Source organism: Aspergillus brunneoviolaceus (assembly GCF_003184695.1).
Source record: "Aspergillus brunneoviolaceus CBS 621.78 unplaced genomic scaffold BO95scaffold_42, whole genome shotgun sequence".
NCBI lineage: Eukaryota > Fungi > Ascomycota > Eurotiomycetes > Eurotiales > Aspergillaceae > Aspergillus > Aspergillus brunneoviolaceus.
This window is the reverse complement of record NW_020290772.1, coordinates 36,368-64,117: the sequence shown is the minus strand read 5'-3', so window position 1 is coordinate 64,117 and position 27,750 is coordinate 36,368. Positions and strand designations below refer to the sequence as shown.

Here is a 27,750-nt window from a genome sequence, read left to right as displayed (position 1 = left end):
CCATTTCGCTCTCCCGCCTCGCTCGGTCGAAGTCCCCAGTCAGGGTTTTAGACGCGCGGTCTTCAAATGGAAAGCCACCACCCGCGGGGTGCTAAAGGCGAAGAAAACCTCTTCGTAATGACGTAATGCAGCAGCAATTGGTCTTCTGGGTCTGTGTATCTGGTCGTGTACCGAGCACGTCGATCACTCTTCAGACAAGTCGTAGCCATTCTTCCTGAAAGGGCTTATGATCATCCAGAGAATGGCATGCTGAGTTGCCGGAGGGGCGTTCTTGAAGATGGTCCTGCAGAAGAGTCCTGCGAGGCTTGGTACTGATGCTGTTTATGTGGGCGGGTCTGGGCAGGAGTGGTCAGGTTTGAGCCGGGGTGGTCAGATTGGGGCTGTACATCGCACACGGTACAGTGCTTGATTGCTCTCGTGCCACCCTTCCTGGCATGACCCCTTACCGGACTGCTTATGGACAGGTCATAATTCTATCGGTTGATCATTTTTGGCGCATGCTTTCTTCATCTGTACTGCTGCAATCAGTTCGAAAGCGTTCTCTGAGTCCGAATACATGCCGGACTGCTGTGACTGCCACATCCCTCGTGAAGTTGAGAGTAGCGTTCGAAAATGTCAGGATGGAAGCAACCATATTCACTTCTGGGACACAATCAATCATCCTGTAGAGCGAGCCCCGGCTGAGAATATCGCATGAACTGAACAGGATGCTTGACAACGGTCGAAGAATGCTGGCCAATGTCAGTGCCATGTCTAGTGCCAGAGTCAGTACCGCTATAGGCGAATCAAGTTTCGTCATCTGTCATACGTACTGCTCTCCACGGCGGAAGAACTGATTCAGGCGGAAGAGAACTCATTACCGAGCACCTTAGTGGTGCCGGGATAGCTTGATCCTCTCCACATGTGTAATTCTGCCCAACCAGCCAGGACCGCAGGCCGGGTGTGCCTGCAGGAGGCGGGGAAGGTCCAGATATTACAGGACCGGGGACCGTGTGGGCTGCCACGATATTTGCCATGGTCAACTGCTGAGCACGACCTCCGCTGACCCAAGTGACAGTTAGTGGAAGCCAGAGCGCTGTCGGTTTAAGAAAAATGCGACATTCTAGCAAGCACTAGGCGCGCAAATAGAGACATAGAAAGCTGGCTTCGCAATGGGTTCGATGCTTTTGAGGAGATGACAGTTAGGTGGAGTTGGTAGTTGTCGCCAACTAGCAGAGCGACACTTAGTGTTAGGAGAGCAAATTGTGTTGACTCCGCATAGGGAGAGCCCATGTTCGATGGTCTCTCGGAATCTGGAAAGATTGGGTCCGACCGATTGCAGGGGCCATAGAACTGGAGATAACAGTTTCAGATACGCCTCCATCGAGTAAGAATAGGGCGTCGCCATCATTTTTGGTGGCACAATCACCGTCCCCTTGCATGTGTGCACTCAACCATTCTCTAACAGTCATCGGGTGGGATGGCTATCAGTCTGGCTTATCAAATTGTGGACAGACTCAGAACCCGCTTCAGTAGAATATAGCCTTTCTACCCTGGATGCAAATCTATACGACTAGCCGTTAGATGTTGAAGTTTGGGCGCTTTTTTTCCAGAGAGAAGAGGCAACTTGCCCACAACGATTAATGCTGGGCGCTCCCGCAGATTCATAGCGCTTAATGAGGCGCAGTTCTCAGGAATATCAGAAAGCAACATTTGGGTGTGCGCGTGCCCCAGGGGGCCGCCACTGCCGTTCAACAGAACCAGAAAGAGCAAAGAGGCTCGACCCTCAGTGGGGGAGCGGAAGATTGGCGATGCGAGCATTGAGGGTGGTCATTATGACGTGCATCATAGCTGCAACATCAGCATAGGCCTCAGGGGCGGAGCCACGCTCGTGGGCGCACTCGCGGAAGTTGGTCAGGCGGCGAATCAGGCGGAGAAGGACGGACCAGGTGCCGCTGTCGCGGACAAGCCTGCGAAGGGCATTGTGGTCAAAGGGCCACACAAGGTTGAACTCCTCCTGCAGAGGATTGTCAAGATCATGGCGGTTCGGCGCGCGGGCGGCATGGCGGCGAATGATCTCCTCGCGCTCAAGGGGCGGCTCCGCATGCTCGGTGAAGAGCTGGCCGATGATGTCAAAAGGAAAACTTGCGGCATAGCATGTTTCTGGATTGCACTATTGGAAGCACCAACCGAGGCCAAGTTCATTCGCGTGGATGTTGATGGCGTCGGTAATGCAATCTGTCTCTGTCACACACGGAGAAATCTTCCAACTGCCTGTATCACAATTAATTGTAATGTGGCTGGAGAGAAAAGGTGATTGTTCCTCCTTCATGGTCGAGGGGCACAATCATTGTGTGACTTTTCACGTCAAACTCGGTGCGTAGTGTATGGTTGAGCTGACTTTGTCCGAGCTGTATCAGGAAGATGGCGCATCGCTGATTGAGAGCATCCTGAGCGCACACATTATGGGGTCTGTGCAGTCGGATCGCAGAAGACTTGTCCCGTGCTGCTCAGGAAGTCGCTTATGCGTCGACTCGGCGAGCGGCTTTGCAGAAGAGATCAAACAAAAGTGACTGGAACGGTTCAGTATAGCCATACAGGCTAACATGAATTAAATCCATAAAAGAATCCCAGACAAAGGCACAGGCTCTACGGACCGTCGCCGCTGGAAGTAAACCTCTTTCCAGCTGTAAAAGGCAACAGCGGACATCTCCCCTGGTACCAAGTGGAATGTAGCGCTTACCCCTATAGGGGATTAGGCCGAGGAAGGCGAACGCGTCTGAATTGAGCGAAGAACTCCCGGAAGGCGCGGTGCGCTGCCGACGGGGGGGGGGGCCCAGTGGCTTGGCACGATCCCCGCCATCTCTAGCATGCGGTGGCCGAGACTAAGCAATATATGCCGCACCCGGGGATTAGTGGAATTGGTTGGCCGTGCGGTCTGCCGTCGGTAAAATTCTCGGACTGTAGTAACAAGACTTAGTTTATCGATTAGAGCGTTCTCAGCATCGGGAATATCTTTCTTCTGGATGATAGGCGGACGTCTCTTTTTTGGTCTTGCTTTAGAGGCTGGCATCTAGTATATGTCAGTCTCAGTGTTGATCGCATAGCACCGAATGACAAGCTGCGGGTATACACTGGTATCGATATTAATCCGCTGGGCTACTATGCTCTTCATCTTCACAGCGATCTTGTTGACGATATTGTTGAATGCGGGAATAACAAGCAGCTGGTGGGGCTTATTATTCTAGCGCGGGTGGCGAAGAAATAGCAGAAGACAGGCGAGTATCTAATAGGTTTTACCGGTCCCAGGCGGTCCTTGGACCATTCCGAGCGGCCTATTTAGATGCGATAGTATATAAAACGCGGCGGTTTGTATCTTATTGAATTCTAATTTAGCCGGAAGACCAGCCAGAGCAATACTCCGCTTTGCGATGCTGCTGTATATGTCAACTGTAGAAAGGATGTCGAGGCGGTTCGCTAGCAGGGTCTGCCAATACATCTGGAAATCTTTGTGCAAAATATTCAGCGCGCAGAGCTCCTGGCGGAAGGGCTTTGAGCTGTAGACCTAGCGGACCCGCACCGTTTGCGTCTTGATGCTAAGCAGCTGCTTAATATATACTGCCGAGGCCAGGTCTTCGGTATAGTTAAGATTAAGGAGACGGGGCTCAAAATCCTCTTCGAGCATAACCTAATTATTAGTTTCGGAGTTCCACGGGCGAGTCAGTATGACTGTGGTGTTAGTCATTAGAAAAAGGGGCGCTGGGTCGCACACAAACACAGCCCAGGTTCCATCCCAGGTTTCATCATCGGGGTCAAAGTTGATGTCGAGCCGGTCCCCTGAACACGGCCCCTTCGCGGCGGCGATCGCGGGGCGGAGGCATCGTCCTCCTCAACTGTAGGAGGGGCGCTTGTGGTGTACTAAGCACAAGTCAGCTCAGTCCAACCTAGGAGCACATTCCGCTCACGCGGTAGGGGAGAAACAAGCCAACGCGAAAAAGAAAAGACATACCCATACCATGGTGACAAAGTGATCGCAAAAAACACAAGGCACGAAGTAGAATTCGATTACTTCGATAGTCCTGTGGTGACGCATCAATCTGTTTATCGCTCGGAGTTGTTCTGCGAACGTCAGCATCCCACGCCCGTTCCACAGCGCCAGTTTTGGGGCTCCTTGTTGTCCTTCATTCTGCTCAAGTGAGATGGTCATATCGAGAGACATCTTCTGTACATCTGTGTCAACTTCTCCAGCCATCACCGACGCCGCTTCTCCGATCATTACCCGCTCAGCAGCCATAAATCCAGAAGGAACTCTCTGACCAGCCTCGAATGGTTCCTCAAAAGACTATACAGTCAGGCGAGATCCGCTCCGGAGGTTGAAATATTGGACTGGATTATGAATGGCAAGTGCCTCAATGGCTGTCCGGGCTCGATCGCAGACTTTTGAAAGCATGCCAAGGACAGATTTTGGACCAGGTAAAGAGGTTGGTGATAGGGTATCTGGAAGACGTCCGGTATCGCGACTCCCTTGAACCTCACCTGCTGCTGTGCGACCTCCAGTTCGGGCCATAGAGATAGCCATCGAGAAGCCTCGGGATGGACTTTTCGTTTGGGCAGAACGAGACCAACATACATCGCAGTGTCCTTCCAAGCTGAAAATGGGTCCCTCCTTTCAGCAGCTGCCATTCTTGCGCGACAGTTTATAGTGCGGGAAGCGTCGGTCGACTTTGCGCCTTTCGGATGTTTTGGCACAGAGTCGAGAGAAAAATACTGGGGAACTGGGATGTTCTGGACGCGGATGGAAAGAGGGCGAGCGAGCGAGAGAGCAAGAGCGAACAAGAGAAAAAACACAAGCAGGAGCAAGATGTTCGATCCGCTCCTCCTGGACTGACTGAAGCTCGTTGATGTGGATGTTATTGAGAAGAAGTGCATGCATGTATTGAAACAGCAATGAGCTCCTCCCATTTTAGAGAATCTTCAGTCACAGTGGCAAACCAGCCTTGAGGATTGCCCTTTAGACCACGGACCTCATGATCGGATGCATTCTTTCTGTCGAAAAACTTGTTCCCGAAGCACATGCATACATACCCGATATAGACGGAACTGACGATCTTCCTGCGGAGGTCGTGCGGGCTCAGATCGAGGATTACAGCCTGAATTCCGGTCTTTGTTGACTGCCCACGACTGAGTGGCACCGGCTTTATTGGACTTTGCGGTGCTGGAAAGACATCGCTGAGGCTTGGAAAAGATGCTGGCCGCAATTATCAGAGTGGCACGGGCTTCATCGGACCTCGGATGGTTGAAAAGGCTCGAAGGTGGCTTGACAAAGATCTCCATCCCAACCGTGTGAGTGGCACGCTGAGGCCAGATGCTGTGCGAGTGGCAAGATCTGCCTATTCTCTCTCTCCGTGATCTTAGGGTCCGAAACAAATTAGCCTGGCAATGGACATAACATCGAACGCCAGGTCTTCATGCCGTTAGATACCCCACGAAGGGCTTAACCACTGCCCAACGGGGCACCAGCCCATGGGCAAACGGAATCTTATCGACGCAAGTTCGTTTCTGGGATGATCCGCTGCTCTCCAAGAATGCTTCCGCTGCAGAGATGAAGACCGCGTTATCCTCGTCAACAAAACCTTCTAGATCTAGCAATCTTTCACGATCAGAATCATTTGCAATTACTAAAGGCACAATACAGAAGGGGTTACTTACCATCTGAAGATAATTGCGGACCCCGAAAAGACTTTCGTCGAGGTTGCGACCTATCCATCAAGAACGTCAGTCTGGGTACATTTCGAGGAAGGGCGGGTTCCAGAAAACCAGCTGCGTAGCACGTTATCAGCCGTCTGTTTTAGTCACGACGCACAGACGGACTGTCCCTTAGGACAACAAACTTACTTCAGCTCGGTAGGCATTTTCACCGGAGTCCTTGGTGCGCTATAGTATTCGTACCTGCTCACTCATTCGACGTCCATCGTATCTAGAGATCGAGCAGGATCTTCACCGCTCCATTTGATCCCTGGGAGATCAATTCGTTACCACCCACCATGGTCTTCAAGTCTTTCAAGTCCAGGCCATTGAGGTGCACGATCGCATCGTTGAAAGATCCTCGACCTCGTCAATCTGGCGACATCGTAAAAGACGATGTCCTCTGCACCGGGCCGGTAGCCTTGAGCCCCACGGTGTGTGGGGTCTAGGCATAGTCTCACGCCTCCACTTGGTTCCTCGAGGCAGTCAGCCTTTGCCCACCCCAGCCCACCACAGAGGTGTCCGGAAGCGGTCCCGACCCTAATGCTCCCACTCAAGCACCTCTTCCAGCGCCTCGCGTTTCGTCATCGTATAGAGCCATTCCAATCCGACGAGATCCATCCTGAGCAGGGCGAGATAAGAGATGATGACGTAGAATCTCTCTGTCAGACAGTAGGCATTAGAATCTTGGGAAAACGCACCTACAGGGACGACGACTTACTGGACACGAGGCGAAGTTCGAACCCCGCGACTTTGAACTTTCCAGTGTGGACTTTCCTCGCGCTAGCAAGCGCAAATAAAAGGCAAGATTCCCAGGGGCTCAGATGGTCCAAGACAGTCCACTCTCTCCTTTCAATCTTGCCGACCTGCTTCGACACGTCCCGGTGCGTCCAGTCCTCTAAAAAAAAGGGGGAGAGTCCATAGAATGGTTCATAAAGACAGTGGTTGAAGAAGATGGACGAAGGTCGAGGATGGTGCTTGACAAAGGTGGTTGATGAAGGACGTAGAAGGTGGATGACGATAGTGGATGAAGTGGATGGATGGTGTATGTCGAAGATGGAGGATGAAGAAGGCAGATGACGATGGTTGATGGAAGAAGATGGTTAAAAATGTTGGTTGAACAAGGTTGAGGGAAATGGAAGAGAGGAGAAGGAAGAGAAGAAAAGAAGGAGGAGAAGAAGGGAGAAGAGGGAGTATTTAGGCTTGAGGATGAAGCTCACGGAAAGGAATGGAACGGCAGCCATTCACACAATATGTGTGATTGAATGATGAATAAGGACAATGAATGGTGTGAACAGCCTAGACAAAAGCCAAGAACCCTGAACATTCACAAGAACAAGACCATCCAAGATTCACATCCAGGAACCTGGCACCTAATCCAACCACCATCTACGTAGCTCCAACCCAGTGAATAGCTCTACGCCGTGAATACTCTGCATCCAAGACGATTTCCTACAGCCATGCAGCAACCTTCAAACTAAAAAAAGAAATCCAATAAAACCTAACCAATGGTATATACAAGAAAAAAGTCACGATCCGCCAAGATGATCAAACCTGCACACTTGACCCATCGCTCTTCTTGCACGAGCAGCCACACGAATCCGACGCGATCTGGGACGGCGTGCGCGCGTAGCTAGGCGGCACGTCCAGGGCCGGGTTGCGGGCGAAGAAGTGTCTGGGCCGGAGGAGGAGGGTCATGGGCTCGGCCGGCATGATGGGGTAATCCTCCGGCGCGGGGAAGTGGGTCAGGCCGAAGGTGTGCCACAGCACGATGTCGGTGTTGTCGATGGAGCTGTCGGCGCCTGCCTCCTCAATCCAGGCCGGGAGACCCTGAGAGGGTTCGCCGGAGGTCTGGGGGACGTGGCGGCCCGCGGGGTGGATTTGGTCATCGGAGTCTGTTTCAGCCAAGATTAGTTTCCAAGTCTATTGGGGAGCAAGCAAAAAGAAGTTGCGGGAGGTGTGGGACTCACATTTGGTAACGTGAACGGCGTGTCTAGCGAATCCAGCTCGCTTCCAGACCAGACCACCCTCCTTGGGAAGCAAAGGAGGCACCTCGCGGCTGACCAGCTTGTAGGTCACGGGCTTCTTGCTGTACGGGTGGAGCTTGTTGGTGTTGGCGATCTCCCAGGTGCGGCTGGTGTTTCCGTCGTAGTCCGACATGGCCTCGCGCGGGGTGTTGAACTTGGTCTTCTTGGCGTAGAAGGCGTTGCCGTACTTGTTCTCGGCGCTGCCGACCTCGCCAGGGCCCCGGACGGCGTCGACCTGGAAGACGGTGTTGTTGGGCCCGTCGATGTTGGCGTCCACGCGCAGACAGAACAGGTGCTGGTGGTTGTGCGCGTTGACACCGGGGTAGACCTCGGTGCCCCAGCCCTTGGTGTCCTCGCCGGGGTTCATGGCGTAGGTGTTCAGAATACCCGTCAGCTTGATGTCCAGCTGCACGGTGCCATCCTGGTGGAAGATCCAGTACACGCAGTACTCGTAGTTGGCGGCGGTGAAGATGTGCGAGATGATCAGCTTGCGAGCGCGGGTCACGATAACCGACTCGTCGCGGAAGTCGGTGTGCTTGAAGAGGATGCCGTTGTCCTCCTCGTGGATGCAGATGGCGTTCTTAACAATGGTGCTGGCACCGGCGCGGTTGACGAAGGCGGCATCCATGTAGTGGATGGCACCCTTGCAGTCACAGCCCAGGGAGAGACTGTTGGTCATGTAGCCACCGCCGTATTCACCGAGATCGAAAGCGTGCTTGCGCTGGTGGGGGTGCTCGGGGTTACCGTAGGGGACGACCATCTCCGCGAGCGAGAGACGGTAGAAGACCGGGCGAACGTTGCCCTTGTCGTTGAATGTGATGTTGTTGAGCACGATACCCTCGCGGTAGTTGAATCCGACGTGGATGTTCCAGTTTTGCCAGTCAATGTTGCGTCCGTTGACATTGAAGGAGACACCTTCGGGCTGGGTGATGTGGATGGGCTTGATATCCGTGCGAAAGCCACCATCCTTCTCAATGGAGTTGACGTCGTAGTTGTTAGGAGGGGCCTTGCTGATCGGTCTCCGTACAGGGGGAATATCGATGTGAATGACCTCCTTCGTCTCGGCGTTGAAGATCGGGCAGAAGTCCAAGGGGTATGTGTATTGAGAATCGTCAACGTGCGGGCGGTAGTACATGAGGGCTTGCTGCAGGCGGACATCGGTGCCGAAGCGCTCGTCGTATCCGATAGTCCAAGCTAAATCCAGTCAATACCAGCATCAAAAAGTACCGAAGATCGAAACTCACGATCGCAATAGACCTTGTGCATTTCTTCCTTGGGAATGCCGATGATAGCACACTGTTCGATAACCTTAGGGTCCTTGCGGACGATCGACTCCACCTCCTGCAGATCCTCCATCGTGATCAGAGGCTGCACGCCAGGTGTGTGCTTCCACTCGATCACCTTCTCCTGCTCAAGATCCACAATGCCATCGTAGACTTTGCCACCGGGCGCGATGGCAACCACGTCTGCCATACGGACGGGGCGAGGGGTCTTCTGAGGATCCGCCAGCCAGGCCATCATCTCGACCTTGCGGGGCTCGTAGAGCGTGACCGCATTGAAGTTGACTTTGCCGTGCTCCTTGCGGATCAGGGCCACCGCGGTATCTATTTCCGATGTCGAAAGAGGATCGAGGGGGTGAGGAGGAGGCGCGGTGGCCTTGACATGGTGAGCCAATTGTTGCAAGCGGTCGAGAACCATGATGTGCAAAGTTAGAGAATGGTAAGGGAGTAGTGTTTGGTCGTTGTGTCCTCGTGGGGTCCGGAGTTCGAGGAGTATGTAATTCTAGAAATATGAGAAAGTGTGGGGTAGAGCCGGGAGATAATCACGGCGGATGCTGGAGAGAGTAGACACAGACACAACTTCCAGCACAGTCTTGTGAGACTCTTTAGTTATTCCGACAACCATGAAGGGCGGACCCAGTGGGTTTTAAAACAAACCGTGTCCAACAGCCATCTGCATGAAGGGTAGGAGTGACTGAGTGACTTCGTTCCGGATGAACGATAACAGCAGCGGTGTATACGATAAGCGGATAGAGAATCATGGGTGCATCGCCGATAAACCTAAGACCCGGATCCCTTTTCCCAACCTAGTCTAGCGTCCGATATGTGGCCGAGGCAGCCGAAAGCGGAAATGAGAACCTGAGCGGGCCAGACTCAGCATTCGCATGCTTTTACCCAATGCTTCACTTGCGGGATGAGGGGTTGATAGCCTGGACTACTCCGTAGGTAACTTACCTCGTAGGCTTTAGGTAGTAGTAATCACACATAGTAATCCAATGCGATCTGTCAAACCCTCTCCCCGCTCTCTCCACCTATCGCATCCCCACATACACTAGACTCAGTTCTGCCAACGGAAGTGGCAAACCCCTCAAGTGACACATATCGGAATATGTCAATTCAAACTGGAGCCTATCTCTAAAATGACAATTTCTTTACGCTCAGTGATAAGAAGCCGATCGGGTATCGCACCGCATCGCTCCCTCAGCAGATAAGTCCCGGAAACGCCACCACAACAGTATGAAAGAGAGGAAAAAAATATAGGATCATATTCCAGCCGTAAGAACACCATACACCCTTGCAGAAACCCCACCTCCAAGACTATACGAAGGCACTTCAGGCGATGAACTCCATGGACGAACCGAGAGAGCAAACTAGCAACACAAACGAACAAGGAACAAATGCACCAAGAAAGCACAACCGATGCCACATGCTATGTACATCCATCAAATCGTATAGGGTTTCCTCCCATCCCTCCCACCGGGTACAGACCAGCTAAATAAGAAGATAAGGCAAAGACAAACCAGTAAACCCGGCTTAGACATCAGCAATTGAAAGCACATATGTATCCACCATATCGAAAACACCCTCGGATGGGCGGGATTATCGTGGGCCGCAGTGTAGGTTCCTATACAGAAACGAAAAGGATAAAGAGTTAAATGTTCGGGAGGATTGCGAAGGCGAGATCGTAAACCTCGGCGCATCTGGCTCGAATACCCTGGAAAAAGGAGGGAGACGATGAGGACCGCCGATCAGCGCGGACCAGAAAGATCTCTCACGATTTGGCAGCCTGGAACTGTGCCAATACACCGCCAGTACCACCGGGGGTCATTGTGTGTGGTGTTTGGCTTCCGCCGATGTGACCAGCGTTGGGGGTGCTGGGGGTGCCCGTGGCCGAGTAGATGGTGGCCCCATTGAGGTTGGGAGTCTGGTGAGGTTGCATGTGGTACAGCAGCGCTGGCATCTGGCCGTTCAAGCCCCAGATCTGCCCGGAGTATTTCGAGTCGTCGATGGTGCCGCCGAAGACCAGCTGGCGCATCTTCCAGTAGATCTCACCGGTGACGAGGGAGTCGGACCCAGCCTGGTGGGCAATTCCCACGCGCTTGACGCCCAGCTCGTCCGCAATGTCCTGGAGACCCGACTTCTGACCGAGATTCGTCAGGATCTGGGCCGCGGCCGGGGTCAAGGGGATGTCGTTGACGGCCTGGTTGCGCCCGGCGTGCTTCATCAGGTACTTAATATCGTACAGCGACGGGAAGAAGATGTTCAAGAGCTTGTGGAACTCCTCCTCGCTTTCCGGCAGCGGCTTGCAGAGCATGATCTTCATCAGGTAACCGAAATCGTAGCCGGAGTGGAACGAGACCCAGTGCACGTCGTCCAGCAGGACCAGTCCCGAGCTGATCAGGAGTGCGCCAAACTCGAACGGATCGATGCCGTTCTTCTCGTGCATCGTGAAGTCAATCCCCGCCTTGGCCAGCATCGCCGTCGACTCCTGGGCGTACATATCCTCCTCCAACGAGAACCGAAAGTTGAACTGCCATGTGCAAGGGGCCGGGACGAGGCTGTTGCCGAGGGGCTGACCATTGGCGTCGGTGGCATTCGGGGGCGGGACCTCGCCCTCGGCAGAGAACAGGGTGATGCCGAGTTGGATCATTTTGAGGAGGTCGACGTTACACCGGAGGGTTTGGTAGTGGTAGTCTGCTTTGTTGGTGAACGCTCCAATCGGGCGTGCGACGATGCCGGGGAATTCGGTGTCCTAGGACGATTGGTTCCCGTTAGCTTACACAACAGTTGCAATGCGATGCGCGCGATAGGACAGAAAGTGGTAAGCGCGGTTTAGGCTAGAGCGATGACTGCGCGAGCGTGTGTTGCGTGCCGTCCCCATCCACGTTTCGAGTCGAGGAGTAGGCGCCTTACCATGCTGATGTACGGGTACTTCTCCACGAACTGCCGCAAGATGGCCATCTCCTGAGCCAGGTTGTGGCTCCATACATCCCGGATCCGCGTCTTCACGGCACCGCCTGCCTTGGACTCGAGCGCGAGCCGCCCGTCATGGGCCTGATGTAATTGCTGTTGTTGCATCTGCGCCCCTCGGGCGAAGCCCATCTGAGCCGCATGGCTGGCGAGCCCAGTACCGCCTGCATCCGCGGCGCCTCCGCCAAAGCCTGCCACCGAGATGCCATTTGCAATGCCGGAGCCGGAGAGGGTGAATGGGTTGATGTTGGTATTGGGATTCCCGGCGGCGAAACCCGGGTGACCACCGAGGGAGGGAGGAGGGAGAGCGGTGTTGGCGGATTGGGCGTGGGCGGGGTGATGTTGTTGTTGCTGTTGCTGTTGCTGCTGCTGTTGTTGTTGGGCCGCCGCGACCGCTGCTTGCTGGTGTTGCTGCTGAAGATGGGCCTGCTGCAAGTGGGTATATGAAGAAGCACCCAGGCCAGCAGGCCCGTATCTGCCGACAGGAGGTGGCATTATCGATGTAAGAACACGGGGGACTGAGCAACCGTCATAAATCGGGTTCGAAGGTGAGGAACTCGGATGATAGCTGTAAGAATAAGAGGAACAAGGGCGAGACGAGCACGAGCACGAGCACGAGCACGAGTGTGGCGGCGGTGGTGGTGGTGGTTAGTTAGTGAGCGAGTAGGATTCGGGGACCTTTTTCGCAGTTTGGGGGAAGAGGACGGAGAGTTGAGGTGCAGTGGGAGGAGTGAGAGTGGAAAGGCGGACAACGGAAGCAGAAGAGAACTGCCAGTGCAGTCGGACCTCACACCTCATTGACTCGAATGATGGGACTCGGGAAGCTTACAGAACCGTCCCAATCCGTACTAGCGCGCCAAGACCCAGGCCTTCTCTCACTTGACTCTCTCTCTCACACTGTGCAGTGCACGTACAGCTTCAACTTCCCTTCCCCGTCTCCCTCCACTCAACAACCTCCCCTTTCTCCAATTGTCACCCCACAATCCGCAGACCCCTTATAAACTCTGCACCTTTTGACCTCGCCAAACCCCAATCCATCCATCCCCCCGAATCACCCCCCGAGAATCCAACACAATGGCCCGTACCAGCCCCACCGGTTTCGACCTCAACGAATTCAAGGCCGCCGCCCACCCCCGGTCGACCTGGGCCAAGAAGGACCCCTGGGCTCGCTAGTACGACCATCTCTTCCTCAAATCTCTCGTTCAGCCGTTCGCAAATCGAGCATCTTTCTTTACTAACGCAGGCCCAAAAACAGCGAGGCATGGAGATACACCGGCCCCTTCAGCCGCTTCAACCGCTTCAGGAACATCTTCCCCGGCCTCGGCATCGCCACCGTCGCCTTCGCCGGCTACTGCGCCTACGAGGCCGTCTTCCTCAAGGATGACCACCACCACGGTGGCCACCACGACGAGAAGCACCACTAAAGCCGTTCGGTCTCAGCATATCACACGATGAGCGGAGCGCAGCGGGTTCGGTTCGGAGTCCGCTGAATTTGGGATGAGGGGGTCTAGTCGATTACAAAGCGTCGCGCAAAACCCTACATTGGAATCGTCGGAATTGAATGGAACTTGCTGCGCGGGTCGTGAGGGTGACAGAAGAAGAAAAAGGAAATGAGCAAAAGGGGTCCGCGGGATGGGAAACGGATACCCGAATACCCGAATACATCGGATTGCTGCGGAATCTGTTGTTGTTGTTGTTGTTGTTGTGGAAGGAGGGAGGGCAAGGATTGCGCTGCTTTTCGCGACTGTGATACTATAAATCGTGTGGCTGAAGGTTGAGGGTTGCGTGGGCTTTTCTAGAGGGATGGAAAGCGAGACTCGTTGTTTTTCTGTCTAATACCTGAAGTCTCTTGCTTTTGGACGGTAGAGATGAGTGCAGTGGCTCGCAGCTCTTTCTGTGGTGAAGAAAAGGGCGCTTGCGCGGGATGAGACGGGGAGATAGGTTATGTACATAGATATCATGTTTCAAATTTCGTTTTTTTTTTTTTTTGCTTATCTGTGTTAGCCATATGGAAAATGTGGTACTTGTATCTTCACTGTCGGCTAATGAGTTGATTGTGAATTAATGTTGTTGGTTATGGTAAGTAGATACTAGGTAGCTGATACGGATATTGTCGTCATTAAAGTAAAGGAACCCTCGGCACAGCCAATTGTTCATCAAGCATTGGTCATCAGATATCATTCATATAAAATTAAAAGAAACCCCAACCATCCCCGATCCAAACACATTGCACACGTCTATACATGACTTTTCCAGTCTAATCATATCATGCGAAGTAAAAAGGAACCAATTACATAAAAATTACTCCTCGAAAACCAAGGAGATGCCATCATCACCCGCCGTAACCACCCGCTTACCATCCTGGCTCTGCACAAACGCCATGATACCGCCAGACTGCTCGCCCTCGGAGTTTTCGATCAAGCCCAAATGACCCTTCCACTCCTTCAGCAGACCGTGAGCAGCAGCCGCGGTACCACCGCGGGCGTCCCACCGTCTCACGATGCCGTCCATGCCGACAGTCGTGAGCAGCCACGACTGGCTCTGCGGGACCGCAGCACCGGGGCGGGGAGGCGCGGAGCCAACGCCGGGGCGGTTCTGTAGGAACTCGACCTTGACGACGGCGCCCTCGTGGGCCTCCCGGATGTGCCGGCGGACGGCGAAGCGGTGCGCGGCGTCGAAAAGGGCGATCGAGCCGTCGACCGACCCGGCCGCGAGGAGAGTCAAAGGTGGGGAGGAGAAGGACAGGGTCTCAACGCCGTCGGACTGCGCCTGCAAGGAAGCAAGAAGTGTGCCGGCCGCCGAGGCGCCGGTCTGCGCCTGCGAGGCCGCCTTGCCCTTGGCCTTGCCGGCGGCAGCACCACTCGCAGCCGCCAGACGGGGGAGACCGACGACTTTGATGTGGCCCTCGGCACCGCCGACAGCGGCGATGGCACCACCGGGGGAGATGGCGATGGAGTACAGGCCGCCGTCGACGGCGAAGCGCTGGTCCTCGGGGGTCAGGCCGACGACGGTGCTGGTGCCGGCGGCAGAGGCCACACCGGCGGCGGCGGCGACGCCGAAGACGTCGTAGACGTAGAAGCTGCCGTCTTCGGAGACGGTGCCCAGCAGGTTGCCGTCGGGGGTCCAGGCGCCCGCGGTGCAGGAGGCAGTGTGCTGGAAGAAGGTCTGGATGATGGAGATGGGCTGGGCGGCGTCGGTGTGGTCGATGCGGAAGACCCAAGCGCTACCGTCATTGGCGCCGATGGCAACCACGTTCTTCTTCTCCTCGTCGCCGTTCACGTTGGGGCACACGGCCACCCAGTTGATCTCCTCGACTTCCTGCGTCTCAGCGACCAGCTCCCACGCGACGCCCGTGAGTTGGGGTGTGGAGTCCCGGTAGGCGCGCAATTTGCCGTCCAGGCCGGCCGTCACGACGTACTCGCCCTTGGGCTCGGTGAAAGCTACCGCATTCACGGTATCCGTGTGGCCGACCAGCTGCGCCAGCGGCTGCAGAGACTCGCGCTCTTGTTTCGGTTGCGGGTTGGATTCGTAGCTCTGAGGGAGGAGGGGCCGCGCGGCATTTGGTGTTGAGTCGAAGACGTAGGCCTTGTCGTCACCGGAGCCGGTGATGACGATCTGGTTGTGGACGGGGTGCTGCGCGATGCAGAAGACTGAGTCGGTATGGCTGTCGAAGTGGGCGGCGGAGTCGTTCTCCAATGTGATTTCTTGTTCTTCGTAGGTCATAGGCTGGTCCTCGTCTTCGCCGTCGGACTCCATGGGCTGATCTTCATCGCGGTGGAAGATTTCCTCCGCCTCGTCGGCCTGGATGTAGGCGTCATCGGCCTCACGGTGTTCTTGGGAGGACATGGTATAGTATGCGCTGGGGGTATAAGGTGTGAGGGTGCGCAACACAAGGACAAAGCTTAGATTGGGAGAAGGAAAGTAAAGTCTCTTCTGCGAAAGTCAAGGAAGATATAGAGATAAAGAAATCAAGAAAATTGCAATGGGAGGAAAGAGGCAAGAAGTGAGTGAGTAGGAGCAACTTATTTTTTTTTTCCTTAGGTCCATGAATTCTCCCGGTCAACCACCCCGCTTAGAAATTCATTTGTTCCCCGCGATCCAGCCAAACACTGCAAACATCCATTGAAAGTTGCCTCGATGGTTTCTAAGCCGGCGGAGAAGGAGCCAGATCTTTCCGAATATGTACGGAGTACTTTGTTGTACCATAGTATGAACTGGAATTGCGAATTGCTCAATTGTAAAATATGTATCCAAATGAAATATCTACACATGACCACATATCTAGTGATGTCTACCTCGCAAACTTCATATAGCAAAAGCTTCCTATTCCAATCGCTGCCCCAAGCGCACACGAAGCTCAAAGTCTCGAGCCTGCCTGTCTGCGGGCCTCCTTCTCCTGGTCGCGCAACAAACGCCGCAAGATCTTGCCACTGGGGCTCTTGGGGATGACATCGAGGAAGCGTACCCCACCCTTGAGCCATTTGTGCCGGGCCTTGTGCTCCTCGACGTGCTTCTTGATCGACTGAATCACTTCCTCATCACTGCCCGTGGCGGACGGGGACTTCACTACGATCGCTTTGGGGACCTCGCCAGCGGAATCGTCGGGGATCGCGATCACCGCACAATCCGCCACGGCAGGGTGCGTGAGAAGATGGGCCTCCAGCTCAGCCGGCGCAACTTGCAAACCCTATGTAGGCGTGACACGTCAGCGACCATGGTGCATGATAGCATAGGCAAGGGTCGAAAGCATCGCGCAACTTACTTTGACTTTGATCAATTCCTTGATGCGGTCTACAATGAAGACGTGCTCGGTCTTCTTAGGGCTCAAGCGGATAACGGCCTCGTCGCCCGTATACATCCAGCCGTCTTTGAATGTTTCCTTGGTGGCTTTGTCGTTGTTTAAGTACCCCAATACAACGCTTGGGCTGCGCACGACGAGCTCTCCGGGAGTATCGTAGCTTGTAATCTCTTCGCCTTCTGGTGTTACTATCTTGACCTCCACCCCGGGTAAGATCGTGCCGGAGGAGCCGAACCATACGTCCCAAGGATGCGTGGAGGTGACAACCGTCGATGTTTCCGTCAAACCTATTGTACGGTGTTAGGACGAGTCGGATGCTGGCACCTGTATTCTCTTACCATAACCTTGTCTTATCGTCACCGTCGGATAAAGCTTCTGGAACTCTTCGGCGGTTTCCATCCCCAGCGGTGCAGCCCCGGTGAAGACGGATCTGACGGCAGTGAGATCGTATTTGGCGCAAGTCCTCGCATTGCGAATCATGTTGATCAAGATCGGAGGGACCTACACAGCGCTCTGGTCAGCATACAGAGTCTCGTGGTCTCATCCGCGCATCACTCACCACAAATAACGAAGTGATCTTGAAATCCTGAATACAAGCCAAGAAGGAATCGAGCTCAAATCTGGGCAGCACCACTACATTATCCCCTCTCCACGGCCCAGCGTGACACATCACCACGAGGGAGTAGATATGGCTCTGCGGGAGCAAGCACATCACAACATCGGTCGGTTCACTTTGCGTTCCGGGATCCTTGCGCGAATCGCGGTAATCTTGCTCGAATGCTTTGATCTGTAGTACGTTGGCGATGACGTTGCGATGTGAGATCATGACTCCTTTCTGCCAGCCACTCCAACCATTAGCCTTTTATTTTCTGCTTCTGGGACCAGGTCTGCCATCGTAGCCACCTACCGGCAACCCGGACGTGCCACTGGAATAGCACAGGAACGCCGTCCGACGAGCCCCCTCCCCAGGGCCCCAATTCAAAGCTTCAACCTTTGGCAACGACTTCCCTGCTTCGACCAAATGATCCACCGTCTTGAACTCGGCTGAAGCCTTGGCTCCCGGGGTGAGTTGTGCGGGCACCTCGAGCAAGAAGATGCGATCCCTAGGAAGACCGGCAGCATCGGCGGCTTCCAGCGCCGTCTTCAACAATGGCAAACATGTGAATAGCACAGTGGCCTTGGAGTCCTGCAGCTGATATTTGAGCTCAGCGGCCGAGTAGGCCGCATTAGCGGGACTGGCTACTCCGCCCAGTCGATGCACGGCCCATGAAAGCGTCAACGTATCGATCTAGGAAGCAGAAGAAGCAAACGGTGTCAGCTACCTAACCCATCTCTATCCACTGGATCGACGTACGGTATTCACGCTGAAAATCGCCAAGGTCTTATCCCACTCGCTGCCTGCATTGGGCTGCCAGTTGAATTGGCTCGAGAGCGAGCGCGCCAGATACTCGACGCGCTCTACCACATCCAGCCATGAATAAGTTTTGCTGGTGACTCCACAAGTGAAAGGGTTCTGCGAGTAGCCGAGAGGGTTGCGGCCGTGGAGATCGGTGAGCATGAACTCAGCGAGGGAGATACTGTCGGGAATGGGCGACAATTTGCCGGCCGATTTGGGGGGACCGAAAACCATGGTTCCGGTTTTGCTCGGAGGTGGTCGCTGGTGAGAAGGGAAGTGGTTAGGGGAAGTTGGAGAGAGAGAGAAAAGAAACTAAAAGATGAGCTAAATGGAAGATGGGGAGAAGGAGCAATAAGTATACGGCCGGGGGGGGGGAAGGGGGGGGGGTCTTGCGGGGAAAGCTTCTCCTTGTCGGCGGGAAAGCCGAGGCTTTTGTGTAAATGGGATGGATTGATGCAATTCGCAAGGAACCGGTTGGACAAACCCATGGACGGTGATTATCTGATGTGGCTGAGAGTTTCCATCAAGTCTGTTTCAGAGTATGGGAAAAACTTAGACTGTGTACATCAATGCTCCAATAGCACATATTTAGGAAGACTGTAGTATGCAAAGTGTAGTAAAATCAGTGGTGGTGAAATAACCGAGGCAGCCCGTTGTTGTTGTGGTGGTGGTGGTGATTGTGGAGAGGGTCTTTTTGCCTTCCCCGCATTTTGCCTTGGCCGGCCGAGGGGAGAGAGCAAAGAGAGAGCAAAAAGAGAGATCGCCGCTCCCTATCTTTGGGTCCTGTACCTTCCCAAATCTTGGTCTAACTCCTCATCCTAGTTATCCTGCTTCATGACCAAGCATATGCATAATTATTCACAACGCCGATATGAATAAAATTGTCCAAGCTCTAGTCTCGACCTCAATGGCAGTGAGCAGGTCATGACATCAAGGAATGCGGATGCGAATGCGGAAATCGAGCTGCCACCGTTACACTGCCATCCTCCTCCACTTGCCGGTAGACTAATACCCCCGACCGTTGCGATGATCGTCAATCATTCACTGCCCCGGGTTGATCGTTGATCTTCCGCTTCGCTGCATGTTCGGCTTTTATTATCCAGATACTATTCTCAGTCCTGCAAGTACTGAACAAAGCGATCACATCAGCAATAGCAGCAGACACACCTCGATGAATTCCCCAAGGCCCGTGGCGAACCGTCAACACACACATTGCTCCACTTAATAAGGCCGTCGTACATCTTCCTGACGCAGCAACCTTCATCACCCTTCATCTCCCAGACATTTGGGGCTTGTCTACGTCTCCCGCTCCCCTCTCGCTAACCTACCTCATCGAACAAGACAATCACTTCATGGACCGCTGCGAAAACTGCGGCGGCGAGGGCCATCCCACCAAGGAATGCCCCGTCCCGCGCTGCTACACCTGCCTGAAGCTGGGCCACCTCGCGCGCGCCTGTCCCGACCAGATCTGTCGCAACTGCCATCAACGGGGCCACGAGGCGCGAGATTGTACGGAGACAAAACAATAAGACACGCACCCAGTGAGCATGTTTCTCATCTGTTGGATGAAGATGACGTGCTGATCGAAATGGTAGATAGATTATGGCTTGGAGTTTTCAGGTTGCAATCAGGCTTGAATACATTCTGATGGGGTTGTCTCGCGAATTTGGGGATATTGGATAGACTGGAGTCGGGCGCATTTGGTTCGATATCGCAGAATCTCAGTTTGACCTCCAAAATCCGCGCGCTTTCCTTGTCGTGGGGTTTGCAAGTTTGACTGCCGGTTCAAATATTGATGATTCTGGAATGTATTGCTGTTGGATGAACGAAGAAATGATTTTCAATTAATGGAGCTGTGGCCTTTGCAAATGAGAGTAATGGACCTAATTGAGCCTAATTGAGTGACACAGTCAATGGAACAACCAAGTTCTCAGCCAATCTGGCAGGATTTTGTAAAGCTGTAGCTTGGCACATAGTGTTTTCTGGCTTGAGGCGTACCATGAACGCTATCCGCAAGAACTAACTGGAAGCCTAGGTTGAGTTCATCGAACCCTGGTAAGCACAGGAGCAGCAGCAACTTCAACAAAGAACCTCGCCAGGCACAGGCACAGGCACTGGGAGGCTATGGTCAGAGCTTCACAATACACCAATAATGTTCTCCTTCTGTCTCACAAGCTCTAATCATTTCTCACAAAGAATCATGTCCAGATGCGCCGCCACAAAGAAGGGCCACAGCGAACCCTTTTGTCCGGAAAGGAATCAACAGCTTGCACCTCGCTTAACCAGCAATGCAATCACACTACCCAGAACCAAACAGGATAACCTTCAGGCTAAGCCTTTCTGACGCGGGAGACCTCTTCTACAAAATGACCTGATTCCATGCGGGGGTAAAATGGTCCACCGCCTGACACTCAACCGGGCACTGCAGCTTCTCCTTCCCCCTCGCGTACCGGATAAAAGCCACGCCTGCAGCATCCTACCAGCTCATACTTGACCGAAATTCCGCAAACCACAACAAGCGATCAACATAATTAAGTTACCCGCTATCGAATGTGTGCTGCAGGCAGTTTGCAAGCTGCGGGGAGAGTAATTTATCACCACCTCAACAACACACACACACACACACACACACACACACACACACCGGATGCGGCATCCGCAGCCGGCTAAATAGGGAGGGATCCCGACCGTCCGCGACACTTTTTCCAACATTATGATGCACAAATTCGACTAAAGGGCGAGAGAGGGAGTCTCACAGGGACTTGGACAGAATATAAATACACCCAGCGCTGGTAATTGAAGTTCTTGAACCTCCACCTCAACATATCCCGAATTCTTGCCTTCCCCCCTCACTATGCGACAAGTGCTGCTGCCGCCGCTAGTGCTGCTGCTCTTAGGGCTCGAGGCATCCGCCTCAGCCTGGGGGCCGCGGAAATTCACCACTCTAGTCACCTTCGGGGATAGCTACACCGACGATACACGGTTTGCCTACTTTTCCACACACAATGACTCCGCTCCTCCGGTAGGATGGGTTGAACCAGACGTAAGTTGACATACACATTACCCCTCACAACCCCAACCCCAACCCCCCAATCTCCCCCTTCATGACACCAATTAACCCACGAAAAACAGGCCAACATCTCCTCCTCAGGCGGCCCAACCTGGCCGCACTACGTCTCGACCTTCCACGGCGCCACCAAAAACCGGTACAACTACGCCGTCGCGGGCGCCACCTGCTCCAACGAGATCGTCGCGCGCGCCTACGACCCCACGGCGGGCTACCTGTTCCCCTCCGTGCTGGACTACGAGGTGCCCGCCTTCGCCGCGGACGCCGCGGCCTACACCGACCCTCCCACCAACAAATGGTTCCTGGACATTTCCGCCGACGAAACCGTCTACGCCATCTGGATCGGCACCAACGATCTGGGGAACAATGCCTTCCTCACGGACTCGCAGCTGAACAATGCCACGCTGGTGGATTATCTGGACTGTGTGTATCGTGCGCTGGATGGGGTGTATAACGCTACCACCACCACCACCACCGGGAAATCAACGCAGAAGGAGAAGGGTGCCAGCAGCAGCAGCAGCAGCAGAGCAGCGAAGTACTTCGTGATCATGAATGTGGTGCCGTTGCAGCTGGCGCCGCTGTACGCGACCCCCGAAAACGGCGGGGTCGGGCCGAATAATTACTGGAAGGATAAGCCGGCGAATCTGACGGAGATCAGTGGCCGCATGGAGGGCCAGGTCGTCCTGGTGAACGAGGCGTTTCGGTATCGGACGCCCGTCGAGGTGTTGGTGAAGAAGCGGTGGCCCGGGGTGCAGGTGGCCGTTTTTGATGTTTATTCTTTGGTGGGTTCTCTTCCTCTTTTCTTTTTTTTATCTGGGGTGGAGGGTAAATGGGGATGGGAGGAGGAAGGTTGTTTGGGGAAAGTGCTACAGAGCGGGTAAAGTGGAGTGCTGATGCAAAAGGTGGCAGATTTCGGAGATCTATTACAACCCTACACAGTATCTGAATGGGAGTGCGCCGGCGAATGTCACCGGGTTCGAGTATCATTGCAATATCAATGGGACGGACTGTACCAAGTCGGACAGCCCGGATTCGTTCCTGTGGTTTGATCAGCTGCATCCGTCGGCGCGGACGGATCAGATCATCGCAGAGGAGTTTATCAAGGTGGTGAGCGGGGAGAGTCGCTTTGCTGAGTATTGGTCGTGAAAGGGGTGGAAGCGGGTGGAGTCTATGTTGTTTAGATGTGATCATGAGTAATGAAATTTGCTTTCGTTTGCTTGATGTGCAGTATATCATGCTGACCATCTAGCGTATGGACTTAATAGCCGCATGAAAGGTCTATTTTACTCTGGGGTGGCTAGGGAAGAAGGACCCTACGTTACGCAACTCGCAATCGATTAGCAGATTTTGAGCGGAATTATGACAGATATTAAAACGACAGGGTGGTGGGACGAAGGAAATGTACTCAAAGAGTGCTAAACTCGACTGTTAGTGATAAAGCTGACCAAGTCCAATAAATATCCTGCGTATTGCAATTCCATGCACAACAGATAATACACTCAGTTGCTTTCTGATGCTTTACAGATTTTGGGAGTATCCAAGAGAGGAACAGAGTTCGAGCGCTGAAGAAAGATCATGTCCAAAGCCTGTGCTATAACACCAATCACAATTGACTGCAAATGCGTGCTGGGCTGACCCATGCGTCAGGCATCAATCAATCCACTCGAGTCCTCTTCTGCGGTCGCCCACCCAGATTCAGAGCAGCAAATGTGCTTGCATCCAATCCGGGCGCCGTATGCTCCTTGATGATCTTACGAATTGCCTCCGCGATGCCCCGCGCGATAGGCGGCGGAAATGATGCAATGATCTGATAACGAAGAGCCTTGTCAGCGCCATAGAAAATGTAATCATCAGGAACCCCTGGATGCGAGCGCATTCGCGCACCGTGAGAATATCGTGGCGAGCTGTTGCCAGTTAGCGGTGGGTCAATCACGATGCAACAGCGACTTACTAGGGTGCAGCCAGCCGTGATCGCTGTAAAGTGTTGGCAAGATGATGTTGCTCTCAAAGTCGACGGTTTTAAAGTACGGCCTGTCAGCCGCATCAGGCAGCTGACCGGTGCCATGGTTGTAGACATTGACCTGACCCGCAGGATTCAAGAATACATGTTTCCCTGCTGTAGGGTGTGTGTCATCCGCCCGAGGGTTCTTAGACTTGAGATGGCCGATCTGCTCTTCGATGCTCTTTGTGTCAAGGTGGGTCGCAGGCCAAGGGACGTCGGAGCAGATGGGAGAGGCAAGCAGGACGATGTATGTCTGACTGTTCGAGATCCCATGATCTGGTAGACGGACGCTGAAAACATGCACTGAGTGTCGTTTCTTCAGGAGTTCGAGAACAGCCTTTGCAAAGGAAGGAAGGTACCGTGGATGCAGAATTCCTGCTGGCTGTATAGAGACCAGACAGTCAAAGTCATCCTCGCTGGCATTCAGTTCATTGATTATGTTCAGAAGGGGCAGGTCAAAGTCGGGGTCTTCACCACCTCCGATGACCAATGGCCCAGTCTCCGAGAAGATCAGTACTTTTGGAACGCCAGCTTTCACGTCCTGAGGAGGCAGCAATTTTCCGCGTCTCATGTGCGAAAGAACAGACGGCGGACTTTCATCGTAAATAGTTGCTGTAGGATACCTGGTCTATCATCATGATTAGATCTAGCGATGAGGGTTGGTGGGGTCAGATCTGGGGATTGCAAATTTACCCTCCAACTCATGTCCTGTTCCGAGTCGAATTCCAAACCAGCGATGATGTCAAATTCAGCCTGGGAAAAACCTTCAGCGAGTCCTAGATCCCGTGAACTGAGGTCAATGACAATAGGCTTGGATGGCGCATAACGAGGGCGCTTCCATCGATCTTGACGGGAAAGTAACCCAGAATTTAGTGGCGTGATGCAAGCTGCGTTCGCATCGCTTCTATCGCGGATAGCAAAGCGACAGAAGTAAGCGGCACTTTGAGGTTCTGCATGCTTGATTAGTAGGAAAAAGAGACGATCGGACTTGGCGCCTTGGGAGACCTACCATCTGCGGCAGGGAGCAAATGTAGAACAGAGTCTTGAGATGGCAGTGCCTGGGCTTGTGTAATGTCATCAAGAAATATGATTTCTCCATCTGATTTCTGGCCCATTGTCTCAAAGTCGTGGAACTGCAGAACAAGTTCATTTTCTCGGACTGGGAGTGTGAACCTCGAAGAGAAAGGGGGGCTCGTGGACTGAAATAAATAAAGAGACCCTAGTAATGCAATGCTCTCAGAGTCGCCTGAAGGGCTTTCGGTCCGGTGAATGTCATGCACCAGGAAAATACACTGTACGTTTGCTGCATGCCCACCTGACGGTTTCAGTGTGAGTTGCGAGTATTCGTCCCGTACAAAAGCGTGATTGAGACGCTGGCAGGTTTACTCCCAATGAGGGACAGCACTTGCACGAGGCAACTAGGAGACGGAAAGTCAGTAAAACATGAAGAGCAGTAATAGAGCATGGCAACTGAGCTTACCTGAGATCTTCGAGGGAAAATCAGCTTCTCAAACTGCACCAGAAAGTTATCTGCAACCCAATCATTCCACTCGATCCTTTTACCATGTTCCAATTCACGCTCCTTTGCCAATTCTTTCATTCTTTGGGCGCAGACGGGCAGACAAGACATTGTTTCTCCATCACCGGTAGGTGTACTGTAACCTGTTGAACCAATAGAAGGAACCACTTGAGAGCAGAGACGCCATGGCCCATACTGTCTTATGGATGTCGTTTCAGGATCCTCGTCCTCATCGGAATACATAATAGCGTCTGGCTTTGCATGGAATGGGATGTTGACAATTGCCAAACCATGGCCCGATGAGCGCGGCTCTGGAGCGACGGCATCTGGTGCCAATCCATAGATGGCCATATCACGAACTGCTGCGACAAGAGGAAAATATAACTCCTCACTGTGCAGGCCGCTGAATTGAGCCTCGTGAACATTGAACGAAGTAGTTGCCATCTGACAGCCACAAGTGGCAACCATGACTCCGTCCTTACGTAGCTCATCTTTCACCACAGGATTGTCATTAGCTATTGGTTAGAGTAAAATTAGGGTCATAGTATGGATGGATAATAAGACTGACTTTCACAATGCGAAACCACTTCCTTTAATTGGGAACATGTGCTTTCCCGATGAAGCGTCACAATGTAACGCATTTCCGGGCCGATAAAATCGCGCAATAACTCGCTATCTTTGATTCTCCAAGAAACTTTGAGCTGAAGTGGCTGCTTTGACAGGTCCACGGATATCATGCGGGGCATCAGTTGAACGCTATCCCTTGCCGCAAGTCGCAATGAGCGGACAAGAATAGGGTCAGGCGGGTCTACAACCTGTTCAAGCGCTTGTTCATAAAGCTCCTCGACGATATGATCGCAGAAGAATGACGGCGAATCCTCATGATTCGCGCGGCCCATCGGGTAAGCGAGGCAAGGTGCCAACTCGTGAGCTGTGTCGGGTCTCAGGTATTTCTCATGTATTTTGAGACAGCGAGTGTCTGGGTTGAAGAGAACGGCAACATCGGTGTCTCCAGATACGTATTCTACGGACAGATTGTGAGTTTGCGAACACAATGCCAAGCAGCCTGCTAGTCCGCGCTGTACATGTTTTGAAAATTGGGTTGGTTGCAGCGATGAGCGTTGCGAGTTTTCGAAAAGAAGTGCTCTCTGTTCGTCAGGGGTTCGCACAAGACTGTATCGTGACAAGAGATTCCAAAGCTTTTTCGATAGGCCAGCCGGTTCTCTTCGAAGACTTGTAGTGATTATCTTCGAGTCCTGCTCATGGGAACTGAATGTCAACTCTGTTTGTGGATAACATAGAGAGGTTTCATACTGTCTCATTCAATCCGAGGCCATAGTAGAACTTTCCGCGGCCATTCTCAACAAGCCGTGCCCAAATAGCTAGTGCCGTGGCTTTCGATGCCTTTTTATCTGCCATGGAAACGTCCGCACAATCATAGTGCTTGTTCAGCAAGTCTGTATATTTCTCAACAATGCTTGGCCCACCATTCTCAACGGCAGACGCCCAGATTTTGGTCACTAACAAGGCCTCTTCCTCTGGACTCGCTAGGCTCTGGCGTTCACGGTTGGTTTCCCCAGCCATGAGATTGTAACCGTACCAGAACTCCCTTGCTTTTGACCCAGGACGAGAAAGTAGAATACCTTTCAGGTACATACGGTTGTTGTACTTCTCGCGGTCTAGGATAAGGTCTCCATGTTCAGTTTGGATGATACTCTCGGAAGGTGGCATGTCCAGCTCCAAGGCCACACGTCTCCACTGCTGAAATTTGTCCAGAGTCACTTTCACCCCAGTTGCGCCGCGTCCTTTCGTAATGAAAACGGATACGTCTCTTGCAGGGTCACTTGCCAGGCCCCCAGGCTTGCCATTTGTGTAAAGACGACGACAGTTCGCCTTCTTCCTGGTCAAGGTGGCCGGTGGAATAGGCGAGAGCTTGCAGTACATCCGAGACTTGCCTTTGCCTCTGAAGCCAAAGTTGAACTTGTACTTGCTCGCAGCCAAATGGACACGGAATCCTTCGCGACGAAGCACCAGAGCAGCAATCTTGAGACCCTCTCCATGCTGGCCAGCCAACGAGCCATTGTCGCCGTGCTTAGTCGTCCCTCCAATGTCTAGGTCTTGGGAGGTCAATCGCGCGTCAAAGTTGGCCAGTTCAATGCCACCATATCTCTCCCTCCAGATAATATAGCCCAATAGCTCTCTGGTTCCATCTTGCATGTTATGTGGATGATATAGACAAATTCTGATCACCGTTCGCTTCTGCTGAATCTCTGGTCGGAAGTCGTGTTGATTCAAATGGAATGAAGCGAGGATGCCGTCCTTCCTATCAATTGATGTTAGTGTTCTGTCGTAGGTAGTTGCTGGTTTGAGTGCGGAATTATCCCCACCAGTTCTGATACAACTCGCGAAAGGCATCTTAGTTGCTCCAATCACGAACATAGTTTTTACTCAAGGAGAACGTATATGACATGGGCCGAAGTGAGCCATCATCATCTTCTTGCTCGGAGTCTTGGGGACTTTGACACTGAGATACGTCGTCTTCTGACTCCATCCTTGGCTGTTGATCTTTCCAAGCACTGCTCAACAGAAGTAATGATAAACTTGAAAGAATGTGTCAGGACAGACTGAGGAAAACGATAGATTCTGGGAAGGATGGGTTGAGGAAAGGTGAGGCGGTGTAACGAGCCGGAAAACATGAGAGGGATGGGAGAGATTAAATCAGAAGAAGAATATGTGAAGTGATCAGCCAGTGAATTGGCTACAAACGAGGCAACTTCACCCTTCATCAGAACTCTTCAGGCCGACAGATAATCTTTGCATTATTGTAAGCGTCATAAACTGATACTAGTCGTCATTTTATTATACAATTCTGTCTAAAATCATATGACCTCGCTGAACGGAGGCGTTACACGCACAAGGCCGATATCAACTATATAAAAGACTTAATTTGAAGTAGCAGAAAATGAA

General features: G+C 53.0%; 8 protein-coding genes across 8 annotated transcripts; 2 read left to right on the top strand and 6 right to left on the bottom strand.

The window, feature by feature from the left end:
- Positions 1-7,213: 7,213 nt before the first annotated feature.
- BO95DRAFT_443856 (peroxisomal copper amine oxidase) lies at positions 7,214-9,732 on the bottom strand. The gene is made up of 3 exons (XM_025586746.1): positions 8,996-9,732; positions 7,695-8,945; positions 7,214-7,619 (listed from the first exon to the last, which is right to left on the bottom strand). Exons 1-3 carry the CDS (start codon positions 9,447-9,449, stop codon positions 7,273-7,275), a joined length of 2,052 nt encoding a protein of 683 aa, XP_025441196.1. The 5' UTR covers positions 9,450-9,732; the 3' UTR covers positions 7,214-7,272.
- A 1,070-nt stretch (positions 9,733-10,802) lies between these two features.
- On the bottom strand, positions 10,803-12,496 carry BO95DRAFT_365528 (CCR4-NOT core DEDD family RNase subunit POP2; the record flags this gene model as incomplete). The annotated part of the gene is made up of 3 exons (XM_025582700.1): positions 10,803-11,783; positions 11,945-12,358; positions 12,395-12,496. 3 exons carry the CDS (start codon positions 12,494-12,496, stop codon positions 10,803-10,805), a joined length of 1,497 nt encoding a protein of 498 aa, XP_025441195.1.
- Positions 12,497-13,075: 579 nt separating this feature from the next.
- On the top strand, positions 13,076-13,407 carry BO95DRAFT_332248 (NADH dehydrogenase [ubiquinone] 1 beta subcomplex subunit 3; the record flags this gene model as incomplete). Its single annotated transcript, XM_025581913.1, has 2 exons — positions 13,076-13,173; positions 13,257-13,407. Coding segments are annotated over 2 exons (249 nt in total), but the record flags the coding sequence as incomplete, so codon positions are not given.
- A 755-nt stretch (positions 13,408-14,162) lies between these two features.
- Positions 14,163-16,038, bottom strand: BO95DRAFT_443852 (WD40 repeat domain-containing protein). The gene has a single exon (XM_025586745.1). The coding sequence runs from the start codon at positions 15,845-15,847 to the stop codon at positions 14,303-14,305; it is 1,545 nt and encodes a 514-aa protein (XP_025441193.1). The 5' UTR covers positions 15,848-16,038; the 3' UTR covers positions 14,163-14,302.
- A 191-nt stretch (positions 16,039-16,229) lies between these two features.
- Positions 16,230-18,508, bottom strand: BO95DRAFT_415771 (acyl--CoA ligase). Its single transcript, XM_025584366.1, has 6 exons — positions 18,154-18,508; positions 17,707-18,087; positions 17,359-17,634; positions 17,138-17,300; positions 16,764-17,086; positions 16,230-16,688 (listed from the first exon to the last, which is right to left on the bottom strand). Exons 1-6 carry the CDS (start codon positions 18,427-18,429, stop codon positions 16,359-16,361), a joined length of 1,749 nt encoding a protein of 582 aa, XP_025441192.1. The 5' UTR covers positions 18,430-18,508; the 3' UTR covers positions 16,230-16,358.
- Positions 18,509-21,049: 2,541 nt separating this feature from the next.
- On the top strand, positions 21,050-22,408 carry BO95DRAFT_498905 (SGNH/GDSL hydrolase family protein; the record flags this gene model as incomplete). The annotated part of the gene is made up of 4 exons (XM_025590932.1): positions 21,050-21,238; positions 21,328-21,710; positions 21,780-22,044; positions 22,172-22,408. The coding sequence occupies 4 exons, from the start codon at positions 21,050-21,052 to the stop codon at positions 22,406-22,408; spliced, it is 1,074 nt and encodes a 357-aa protein (XP_025441191.1).
- Positions 22,409-22,916: 508 nt separating this feature from the next.
- Positions 22,917-24,379, bottom strand: BO95DRAFT_515279 (uncharacterized protein; the record flags this gene model as incomplete). Its single annotated transcript, XM_025591739.1, has 5 exons — positions 22,917-23,069; positions 23,147-23,166; positions 23,214-23,892; positions 23,958-24,214; positions 24,274-24,379. The coding sequence occupies 5 exons, from the start codon at positions 24,377-24,379 to the stop codon at positions 22,917-22,919; spliced, it is 1,215 nt and encodes a 404-aa protein (XP_025441190.1).
- A 716-nt stretch (positions 24,380-25,095) lies between these two features.
- Positions 25,096-27,000, bottom strand: BO95DRAFT_365463 (uncharacterized protein; the record flags this gene model as incomplete). The annotated part of the gene is made up of 3 exons (XM_025582698.1): positions 25,096-25,269; positions 25,368-26,042; positions 26,098-27,000. Coding segments are annotated over 3 exons (1,752 nt in total), but the record flags the coding sequence as incomplete, so codon positions are not given.
- Positions 27,001-27,750: the final 750 nt, after the last annotated feature.

Bases quoted from the DNA above. Each gene is read 5' to 3' on its own strand.
- BO95DRAFT_443852 (XM_025586745.1), bottom strand. From the start codon at position 15,847: ATGTCCTCCCAAGAACACCGTGAGGCCGATGACGCCTACATCCAGGCC.
- BO95DRAFT_443856 (XM_025586746.1), bottom strand. From the start codon at position 9,449: ATGGTTCTCGACCGCTTGCAACAATTGGCTCACCATGTCAAGGCCACC. The intron at 8,946-8,995 runs GTGAGTTTCGAT...GACTGGATTTAG, and splicing joins GCACAAGGTCTATTGCGATC to CTTGGACTATCGGATACGAC. The intron at 7,620-7,694 runs GTGAGTCCCACA...TGGCTGAAACAG, and splicing joins CGCCGTTCACGTTACCAAAT to ACTCCGATGACCAAATCCAC.
- BO95DRAFT_415771 (XM_025584366.1), bottom strand. From the start codon at position 18,429: ATGGTTTTCGGTCCCCCCAAATCGGCCGGCAAATTGTCGCCCATTCCC. The intron at 17,087-17,137 runs GTAAGAGAATAC...ACCGTACAATAG, and splicing joins GACGATAAGACAAGGTTATG to GTTTGACGGAAACATCGACG. The intron at 16,689-16,763 runs GTAAGTTGCGCG...ACGCCTACATAG, and splicing joins AGGAATTGATCAAAGTCAAA to GGTTTGCAAGTTGCGCCGGC.